Genomic DNA, 11,831 nt, shown 5'->3' on the forward strand with positions numbered 1-11,831 from the left:
ACATTTAAAAATCAATTTAAAAAAACCCCTCTACAATACAAGTCTGTGATCTGTTCTGTTAAGACTGTGCTTGTAGTGTAGCTTGCCCCTTTAAATGATTTTGTAATGTGTGAGTGTGTGAGTGTGTGTGCACCCCAGTCCCTTTAAGACTGTATGACTTTAAGTCTGTCTGTGCCTGTCCCTTTAAGACTAAACTTCCCTTTAAGGCAGTGTGCATTGTATGTGCCTGGTCCTTTGAAATTCTAAGAAACTGCAAGGTTGTGTGTGTCTGCATACTGTGATCTGTCCATTTAAGCCTCTGCATAGCTTCAGCTTTTACTTTAAGGGTATGTGCCATGAGTATTTGTATTCCTGTACATCAACATTGTGTGTGTGTGGTGTAAGTTACCCTCTAAAGGCTGTATAAATTGTGTGAGTGTGAACGCCTGCCTGTTTAAGACTTTCCCTATATGACTGTGTGCATTGTGTGTGCCTGTCCCTTTATGATTTTGAGAGTGTGCAAGATTGTGTGTGTGTGTGTGTGTGTGTATATATACTGTGGTGTGACCCTTTAAGATTGTGCATGTGGTGTAAGTTGTCCCTTTAAAGGCTGTGTGCATTATATGTATGCACCTGTCAATTTAAGATGTATTATTTCCTTAAAGTCTGTGTGCATTGTCTGATCTGTTTAGACTTTGGAAGTGTACAAGGCTAATTAGAAAGGATAAAGTATGAAGCAACGTTAGCCCTTCAGGTGCTCGCTGCCAGCCCCGGTTCTCCCAAACCGTGTATAGAAGCAGAACGTGTTGAAAGTGGCAGCGCTGTGTCACCTCCAGGGAACCAAGCTGCCCACATCCTCTGAGTTAACCTTGTTGCTTTCAACTCCAAAATAAAAGAGTTCACAATAGTGTAGCAGATTACAGACAATGTGGTAGGCACACAAATTGGTTATATTTACAAGATTGCAGGTAAAATAAGCCTTTTATTAAAATCATCACAAAGGTGTCTTCAGGTATAGCTTCAGGTTTTATTTAAAATACAGCTCAACGCATTTCGGGTAAAAAAGAAGTCTTTATCAAGAGCATAAAGTAAAAACAAATTATTTAACAAATGTGAGCTATTTTATTTTGGAGGTGAAAGCAACAAGGTTGACTCAGAGGATGTGGAGAGCTTTGTTCACTGGAGGTGACACAGCACCGTTACTTTCAACACTTTTTTAAAGTGTACAAGGTTGTGTGTGTGTGATTATACTGTGAACTGTCATTTTTAGACAGGGTGTGTGGTATAAGTTGTCCTTTTGTGGGGTGTATGCCTGCCCCCTAAGACTAAATATCCCTGTAAGGTCATGTGTTTTGTATGTGTCTGTTCCGTTAGGACTTGAAGAGCATGCAAGGTTGTGTGTATGCGCATACTGTGGTCTGTCCTTGTAAGACTATGCATGTGGTGTAAGATATCCTTACACACATTGCATTGTGTGTGTCTTTCCCTTTAAGACTGAGTGTGCCATTAAAGGCTCTGTGTATTGTCAGTCTCTTTATAACTTTAGGAAACTGCAAGGTTGTGTGTGTTACACCTTTCACTTTAAGACTGTTATTGTATAGTGTGAGTAGTTCCTTTAAAGGCTGTGTGGGATGTGTTTGCCTGTCCCTTTAAGGCAGTGTGAGTGTATGGTTAGTTGTACATGCATTTTGTGTGTGTATGTGGCTGGGCAGCCCTTTAAGACTGTGTGCATTATTTAGAACGCTAAACTCAGATTTTACAGAGTTAAGACTTACACCTTTAATGGTAATGATGGGGTTAATATCTTTTTGGTATTTAAACCAGCTGAGTCCCTGACAAAGTGCCTACAGGCATTAAACGCTTAAAGGATTTTTTGTTTTTTATAAAAAGAATTTTAGTCCTCTTCAACTATACTGTTGGATTTATCTCAATGCAGCTCTTATTACAATTTTTGAGCCCACAACAGGCCCTGTTTACACAAAATGAAGGCCAATGTAATTAAGGTAAGCAACCACCACAGTGAGCACGCAGACAAGTGGGCATCAGCTAATCCAAAGTGGTTATATTACTTCCACAGTCTTTCCAACATAAAAGTGTAACAAACAGGTTTTTGTTACTTAGCTCTAGGGAAGAATGTTAATGTTGTCAGCTGTTTGTATCATGTATAAAACTTTAAGAATAACACCGAATGGCTATAGGTCAAGACCAGCCACTGTGGGCTCGATTCTAGGATGGAACAAGAATGGGATAAAACACAGCGTGCTCACTGTGATTTTACTAAAGATTTGCAATGCTTATTCAGGTGTTCAATGGAATACACATTTAGTTACCTTGTTTTTATTGTTGCACAGCAAGACCTGGGCTATTAATTGATACATTGATAATTAAAATTAATACTATTAATACTAAGTAATACTATTTTGCAACATACAGAGCTATTAACTTGAAGTACTTTACAACAGTGTTTTGGACTGCATAAAATTGCCAGCATGTTATGAGAAATCCATGTTATGAAGAACAGACTGGCTTAGTAACATTTATCAGATATGATAATTATGATTACACTCTGACCACAACATTTTTTATTTTTGTATAATACACATTTTTCATTTGGATTTCACTTTAAATTAAACAAATTTGAAGTGATGGTAAACTCACCCCTTTATAAAAAAAAAAAAGATCCGGAACGTTAGTGATGTTTTAGATGGAGTTTAATTTATAAATTGTAATAATTATGGGCTGTAACTTAGTTCGTAATATAGATATAAAATTAAGATACCCGAGCTCCGGCTGCCCACTTCAAAAGTCAATTTGTCTTGAATTAAAGGGATTGTAAAGTTCAAATTAAACTTTCATGATTTAGATAGGGCATGTCATTTTAAACAACTTTCTAATTTACTTTTATCATCAAATTTGCTTTGTTTCTCTTGTTATTCTTAGTTGAAAGCTATACCTAGGTAGGCTCATATGCTAATTTTGAAGCCCTTGAAGGACGCCTCTTATCTGAATGCATTTGGCAGTGTTCCACAGCTAGAGGGCATTCATTCATGTGTTTCACATAAATACCATTGTGCTCACGCACGTGGAGTTATTTAAAGGGACATGAAACCCTTTTTTTCATGATTCATATAGAACATGCAATTTTAAACAACTTTTCAATTTACCTCTGTTATCTAACAGTGTTGGTTATGCAAAACTGGGGAATTGTAAATAAAGGGATAATCTATCTTTTTAAACAATAACATTTTGGTGTTTACTGTCCCTTTAAACTCCATCTAAAATATCACTAACATTCTAGATCTGTTTTAATAAAGGGAGAGTTTACCATCACTTTAAATAAAGCAGCATTTTTTTTGCCACTCCTTAAAGAGACATAAAACCCAATATTTTGTTTCATGATTCAGGATGAACATGTGATTTTAAACAACATTCCAATGTACTTCTATTATTTAATTTGCTTTCTTCTCTTGTTATCCTTTGCTGAAAGGTTTATGTAGGTAAGCTCAGGAGCAGCAAAGAACCTAGGTTCTAGCTGCTGATTGGGAGCTGCATATATATACCAATTGTCATTGGCTCACCAATGTGTTTAATTAGAAACCAGCAGTGCATTGCTGCTCCTTCAACAAATTATACCAAGAGAATGAAGCTAATTTGATAATAGAAGTAAACTGGAAAATTGTTTAAAATTGTATGCTCTACCTAAATTATGAGACATTTTTTGGGGTTTCATGTCCCTTTAAGTAGAATTATATTTCAAGTTTGAAAAGAGAAAAAAAAGGGAATTTTTTTAACCCCATATATAAAGATTAGACATGGCTTGTGAAGAATGTTAATTTCTTATAAATCCCTTGCTCCCAGAATATGTTAAACCCTGGTTTACTGTATTGTAAAATTAAATTATTATTATTACTATTATTAGTAGTAGTATTGTTATTGTTACTATTATTATTATTATTATTATTATTATTATTAAGTGTAGTAGTAATAATAACTATGTTTGTTACATAAATGTCATGCTATTTTAGCTGTTAATTCAAATTTTAATATATATATTTCATTTTAATTGACTTACCTTTCCAAAAAATGTTAACATAATAATTGAGGCATTTTGTATTTTGTTACAGGTATTTGATGTTTTCACTAATTTCCATCTTGCATTATATATAATTCTAGATAATGTATATTTTGTGTTGGAATTTATAGTGAGAAAAAAACAAAACAAAAACAATAACTCTAATATTTTATAAATAAATAAACAAACAAACAGATAAATAAGATCCAATATGCTAAGCATAATTTGTGTTTTAATTGAAAATTAAGAGTCTTACCTTGTGGTATAAGTGATGAGAGAACACAGAGAATTGCCACAACTGATTTCATTATGACGAAAGTACAGAAAGCAGGAAGAGATGTGAACTTCAATCTAACCAGGGACTTTAAATTTATAAACCCAGATTGCAAATTTCTCCCCTATTAATAGCTGGGGGAGTGGCTGATAAATCAACACTATGTAAACGTGAACCTGAACTTTATAGTAACTTGATATCATGCACACAATTATGAAATATTATTAATAGTTTATGGAAATTATAATTTACCATGTTGTACAACTGTCAGTAGAGTGAATACAAACAGACAATGTATTGTAAAACTGTTTCTCCTATTATCTTTTTTTCCAGTTATCTATTTTAACTGCTGAATTATATGAAATAGTTTTCAAATAGACACAAAGCGGACGATTTATTATGCCCCGTATTGAGCCAAATACACTTGTTTCCGTGCGAACGTGAAGGCTCGCTGGAAGCAGAAGTTAAGAAGCAGCGGTCTTAAGACCACTGCTCCTTAACTCGTCCGCCTGCTCTGAGGCGGCGGACAGCAATCTGCCTGAACGTATACGATAGGGTTGATTGACACCCACTGCTGGCTGCGAATCTGCAGGGGGCGTCATTGCACAAGCATTTCTAGTGAAATGCTTGCGTAATGATAAATGCAGACAGCGTATGCTGTTGGCATTTATCGATGTGCGGCGCCTAACATCGCTGCCGCGGACCTGAATACGTTCTCCAAAATTACCAAAAAAGCTGTCAAAAAGCCGCACACCAAGTATGGGGCGATGAGCAGCGGACTGTTGTTAACTAACAGTCATTAAACTCGCTGCTCTTTGGCTTTTTCACAGCTTTATTGGTACCCTGTCACTAAGCACCCACACTATACTAAACTGTTTTACCCCCTATACCGCTGCTCCCGGACCCCGCCGCAACTAAATAAACTTATTAACCCCTAAACCACTGCTCCTGGAGCCCACCGCCACCTACTATACATATTAACCCCTAATTTGCCGCCCCCTATACCGCCACCACCTACATAAAGTTATTAACCCCTAAACCGCCGCTCCCGGAGCCCACCGCCACCTACATTATATTTATTAACCCCTAATCTGCCCCCTTACACCGCCGCCACCTACATTATATTTATTAACCCCTAATCTGCCCCCCCCCCCACACCGCCGCCACTATATTAAATTTATTAACCCCTAAACCTATGTCTAACCCTATCCCTAACACCCCCTAACTTAAATATAATTTAAATAAATATAAATAAATATTACTATCATTAACTAAATTATTCCTATTTAAAACTAAATACTTACCTATAAAATAAACCCTAAAATAGCTAAAATATAACTAATAGTTACATTGTAGCTAGCTTAGCTTATTTTTATTTTACAGGCAACTTTGTATTTATTTTAACTAGGCACAATAGTTATTAAATAGTTACTAACTATTTAATACATACCTAGTTAAAATAAATACAAAAGTACCTGTAAAATAAAACCTAACCTAAGTTACAATTACACCTAACACTACACTATAATTAAATAAATTAAATAAATTAACTACAAATAACTACAATAACACTAAATTACAGAAAATAGTTACATTGTAGCTAGCTTAGCTTATTTTTATTTTACAGGCAACTTTGTATTTATTTTAACTAGGCACAATAGTTATTAAATAGTTATTAACTATTTAATACATACCTAGTTAAAATAAATACAAAAGTACCTGTAAAATAAAACCTAACCTAAGTTACAATTACACCTAACACTACACTATAATTAAATAAATTAAATAAATTAACTACAAATAACTACAATAACACTAAATTACAGAAAATAATAACATTATTACAAGATTTTTAAACTAATTACACCTAATCTAATCCCCCTAATGAAAATAAAAAATCCCCCCAAAATAATAAAAAGCCCTACCCTATACTAAATTACAAATAGCCCTTAAAAGGGCCTTTTGTGGGGCATTGCCCCAAAGTATTCAGCTCTTTTACTTGTAAAAAATAGAGTACAATACCCCCACAACATTAAAACCCACCAATAGAATACGAGCTCAATCTTATTGGCTGATTGGATCAGCCAATAGGATTGAACTTCAATCCTATTGGCTGATTACATCAACCAATAGGATTTTTCCTACCTTAATTCCGATTGGCTGATAGAATTCTATCAGTCAATCGGAATTGAAGGGACGCCATCTTGGATGACGTCACTTAAAGGAACCTTTATTCATCAGGTAGTCGTCGGTCAGGAAGGATGCTGCTCGTCGGATGTCTTGAAGATGGAGCCGCTCCGCGCCGGATGGATGAAGATAGAAGATGCTGTCTGGATGAAGACTTCTGCCCGTCTGGAGGACCTCTTCTGCCCGCCTTAAATGAAGACTTCTGCCCGTCTGGAGGACCACTTCGCCCAGCTTCTTTGAGGACTTCGGCCCGGTTGGGTGAAGACTTCTCAAGGTAAGGTGATCTTCAAGGGGTTAGTGCTAGGTTTTTTTAAGGGGGGATTGGGTGGATTTTAGAGTAGGGTTGGGTGTGTGGGTGGTGGTTTTTAATGTTGGGGGGTATTGTACTTTTTTTTTTTACAGGTAAAAGAGCTGATTACTTTGGGGCAATGCCCTGCAAAAGGCCCTTTTAAGGGCTATTTGTAATTTAGTATAGGGTAGGGCTTTTTATTATTTTGGGGGGCTTTTTTATTTTTTTAGGGGGATTAGATTAGGTGTAATTAGTTTATAAATCTTGTAATAATTTTATTATTTTCTGTAATTTAGTGGGTTTTTTTTCCGTACTTTAGATAATTTAATTGAATTGTAGTTAATTGTAGTTAATTTATTTAATTTATTTAATTATAGTGTAGTGTTAGGTGTAATTGTAACTTAGGTTAGGTTTTATTTTACAGGTACTTTTGTATTTATGTTAACTAGGTAGTTATTAAATAGTTAATAACTATTTAATAACTATTGTGCCTAGTTAAAATAAATACAATGTTGCCTGTAAAATAAAAATAAGCTAAGCTAGCTACAATGTAACTATTAGTTATATTTGAGCTATTTTAGGGTTTATTTTACAGGTAAGTATTTAGTTTTAAATAGGAATAATTTAGTTAATGATAGTAATATTTATTTATATTTATTTAAATTATATTTAAGTTAGAGGCTGTTAGGGTTAGGGTTAGACTTAGATTTAGGGGTTAATAAATTTAATATAGTGGTGGCGGTGTAGGGGGGGGGCAGATTAAAGGTTAATAAGTATAATGTAGGTGGTGGTGGGCTCCGGGTGCGACGTTTTAGGGGTTAAACACTTTATTTAATGCGGCGGGGTCCCTGAGCGGCGGTTTAGGGGTTAATAAGTATTATGTAGGTGGCGGCAGTGTAGTGGGCAGATTAGAGGTGTTTAGACTCGGGGTACATGTTAGGGTGTTAGGTGTAGACATTATTATAGGAATCAATGGGATATCGGGCAGCAGCGAACATAAGCTTTCGCTGCTTTCAGACTCCCATTGATTCCTATGGCATTCGCCGCCTCCAGGGCGGCGGTTGAAAACCAGGTACGCTGGGCCAGAATAGTGCCGAGCGTACCTGCTAGTTATTTGATAACTAGCAAAAGTAGTCAGATTGTGCCGAACTTGCATTCAGCACATCTGGAGTGACATAAGCAGGGCCGCCATCAGGGGGTGACAGGGGTCACTACTGTCAGGGGCCCAATGAGCCAGGGGGGCCCCATAAGTCAAGAACTAAAAAAAAAAATTTTTTTTTTTTTTTTTTTTTTTAAATTTTGGCAGCCACCAGTGGGTACTACAGCAGAGTGCTAATTGAGCATGGGAAATGTTATTACAAGGAGTAAAGTATTAGCATTTGAGAGGATTTCTTAGTGTGCACTAAACCACTATGCGCAGTGTGAGACAGACTTGGCACTTTGTACAGTGTGTGCCTGAGTCAAACGGCAGATCACTTTCATTTGCAGAGGAGGTAGGACTTACTTAGCAAATGTTTTTTAATTCTTTGTGCAATTTTGGATTGTAACTTCAGTATGGTAGTAGTTGTTTGGTGGGGCTAGGGGTCCATAAAAACACTTTTTTTTTTAGCAGCAGTGTATTTATGATTATTTTACAATGCTGTAGAAATTCTATATTTAAAACCATGCAGAAATGTTTTCTCCTCAATACACAAATGGTAGATGCCCTTTTGGCAGATATGCATTATATATATATATATATATATATATATATAACATTCCAGTTTACTGCCCCTTTATGCAAGGACTTTCCAGATGCAAGGAGGCATTTTATCTAAGATTTTTACATCTGCATAAAATTTTATACTCTTAGACTAAGATTGCTCAGTGTTTGAAATGAGACAGGTTAACTTAAAACTGTTCAGTTTACACTACAGATGACTTAATTTTGAAATACATACCAACAAGCCTAAATCCTGCATTTAACCAAATCTAATGGTATGAGTACCACAGCTTATGGTCCCACCAAGACCATAGAGTACAGCATTTTCAAAATCCATAAGTACAGCTGACAGCTGGGAAAATTTGTACACTATATTTGAAGTGGTGCTCTTGGTTGGGGAAAATGGGGACAAAACAAACAAACAAACATATGTCAACCTTTTAAAGGTACTTTTCTTCATCTATCCATCTACCCAGCTCATTAATGTACAATTTTGAATTCACAGAATTATTTTTGTTTGCACATTTACAAATATGATTCTTTAAAAAGTGATCTCTTAATTTCTAAAAAATTTTTTATCATGCATGTCACACACTGTTGATTTAGGTGATGCAAGGTGCATAAATGTTTCCTCCTGTGGGTGTCTGTGTTTATGTCTTTGTGCTTTGGTTTGTGTCTCTATGAGTGTGTATGTATTTTTTATCTGTGGGTCTCTCTGTGGGGGTGGATGTGTATGTCTTTGAGCTTTTTCTGTGGGTGTGTGTATGTTTGTCTTTGTGTATTTTCTCTGGATGCCTCTGTGAGGGTGGGTGTGTATGTCTGTGTTTTCTGTGGATGTCTCTGTGAGGGTGTGTGTGGGTATGTATGTATGTATGTCTGTGTTTTCTGTGGATGTCTCTGTGAGGATGTGTGTTTTATGTGGGTGTCTCTGTGAGGGTGTGTGTATGTCTTTGTGTGTTTTCTGTGGATGTCTCAGTGAGAGTGTGTGTATGTATGTCTTTCTGTGTTTTTTATGTGGTTGTCTCTCTGTGTGTGTATGTCTTTCTGTGTGTTCTGTGGGTGTCTCTGTGTGTGGGTGTATGTCTTTGTGTGTTTTCTGAGGCTGTCTCTGTTGGTGTTTCCTTGGGTGTATGTGCAAGTTTGAGTTTGTGTGTGTGTGTCCATTGTCTGTTCCTTTTTAGGACATTTTGACCTTACTACTAATTATTCACATCTTTCTACAGACTTTGAGACTAACAAGACCTTTCCGGAAGTAACCAATCCACCATTTAACCTTTAAATTATTGTTTAGGCAGTTCAGGGCCCTTCCTTTCAGCCACTGCATGCTGTTGTCATAATTTAGTTGTCATCTTCCTTTACAAAAAGATAATCAGAACTCCATATTTTGTTTTCTAAATCTCCTTTTTTTTATTTACAAAACTATAGTTTACCTCATTACTTGTCAGGTCAATGTAAACAAGTGCTAAGTGTCTGTTTGGGTGTCTGAGTGTCTATATGTGAATCCTTATGTGTGAGTTTGTTTGTGTGTTTCAGTGTATGAGTGTGTCTGTGTGTGTGTATGTAACTACCTTTACAACATTTCCAAGTTTAAATAGACAATTAAGAATAAAGTGCATATACGTTTTAGTCACTTGGTCAAAAATTGCACATGTCAAAGGAGGGGGGCCCTGATCAATGGATGAGTCAGGGGCCCCGAAATTCCTAGTGGCGGCCCTGGACATAAGCATCAATCTGTGTCGGACTGAAACCGCCGGATTTATGTTACATCACTAAATTCTACTTTTGCCGGTCTGTAGGGTTTTATAACTAAGGCGAATAAGGCTCCCCGCAAATACGCTGCGGAATTCCAGCGTTTTTGCGGTTGACGGCTTGATAAATAGAGGCCAAAAAAGTGTTCATAAAATGGGCTAAACATGGGTGCTCCATGGACATATATAAAAATGGCTCTCAAATCTCAGTGTAATTTTGTAAACATTTTTGCCCTACATGTGAAAACAAATCCAGGCAAAGGTCTGATAGTAGCAATAAAGGGCCAGATTATAAGTGGCGCACTGATTTTTTCGCTCACTCTCTAAGTGCATTCAAAGTAAAGTTTTAATCCAATGTATCAAATAGGAAAAAAAGTGCAGACATATGCTTGTTGCAAGTAAAAGTCTAATTTATTGTATACAAAGTATATTCATATGATCCAGTTCATGGTCATACCCACAGGTAAGATCGGATGCGTTTCCTGTGCCACCAGGCACACTTCCTCAGAGATGTAAATTTTAATGCAGGCAGGTTAGCTCGCATATTACAAGTTGAAAGTAAAAAGTTAACACAAAAGTGAAACCCAATGTGCGCTAACGTCAGGACTTCAGATATCATGACCAAGTTAACTTCTTCCCCCCATAGATTGGAACACGCTGTTTAAAAAAAGTATCTCTTGCTCTTTAACTCTTTAACCATGCTAAACCTGAAGGCATTTATGCCCCCTGTCACCCACCTTTTCCTTGACCACTTTGCCTCATGACTACCTTATTTCCAAATCCTTTTAGACCTCTCTGCAGTCTTTGATACTGTTATTCATCCATTGCACCAAACCTTTGAGTCTTTGTTTTTTTAGGGATTAGATTCAAAGTTCAGTTCTAGGTCCCCTTCTTTTCTCAGTCTACACATCATCTCTGTTGCATCTTTTATTAATATTGACGGTTAGGGGGTTAATAGTGTAGCATGGTTGTTTGTTATGGGGTAGAGGACATTTAAGGTTAATAGTGTAGCGGGTTAATTTGCGGTTAAATGTGGCAGTTTAGTGGTTACTAGAGTAGCAGGGTTATTTTATGTGGGCTATGTTGCAGGGTTAATAGTTTATTATTATTAATTTATTATTAACAGGTATTTGTAGAGCACCAACAGATTCTGCAGCACTATAAACATAGTTGGTATACAGGATAACATTTATAGGGATCAAATGGGTAGAGGGCCCTGCCGAGAGTTGCACCTTTGTAGTTGGCTCTTATGAAGGTGATCTACAAACAGCTGGGCTCATAGGCTTACATTCTAAGGGGTTCAAGGGAAAAGTGATGTAGTTAGGAAAGGTTAGTGTTGGTTGTATGCATCCCTGAATAGTAGAGTCTTTAGGGAGTTCTTGCAGCTGTTAAAACTAGGGGAGAGTCTTGAGGAGTGAGACAGGGAGTTCTAAAGGATAGGGGCCAGTCTGGAGAAGTCCTGTAAACAGGAATGTGAGGAAGTAACAAGAGAGGAGGAGTATGAGATTGTGAGCAGAGAGAAGGGAATGGGAGGGAGAGTATCTGGAGACAAGGTCTGAAATGTAGTGGGGATCAGTGCA

The 11,831-nt window shown here is 36.7% G+C and overlaps 1 protein-coding gene across 1 annotated transcript in view; it reads right to left on the minus strand.

Annotated features, from left to right (window-relative positions):
- The window catches only part of LOC128638979 (phospholipase A2 inhibitor gamma subunit B-like), a 68,617-nt gene extending 64,258 nt beyond the window's left edge, over positions 1–4,359 (minus strand). Inside the window, exon 1 of the mRNA XM_053691121.1 lies at positions 4,308–4,359. Coding sequence (XP_053547096.1) covers positions 4,308–4,359 — 52 coding nt within the window. The remainder of the gene's footprint in view (positions 1–4,307) is intronic.
- Positions 4,360–11,831: the final 7,472 nt, after the last annotated feature.

This window comes from Bombina bombina, chromosome 8 (assembly GCF_027579735.1).
Source record: "Bombina bombina isolate aBomBom1 chromosome 8, aBomBom1.pri, whole genome shotgun sequence".
NCBI lineage: Eukaryota > Metazoa > Chordata > Amphibia > Anura > Bombinatoridae > Bombina > Bombina bombina.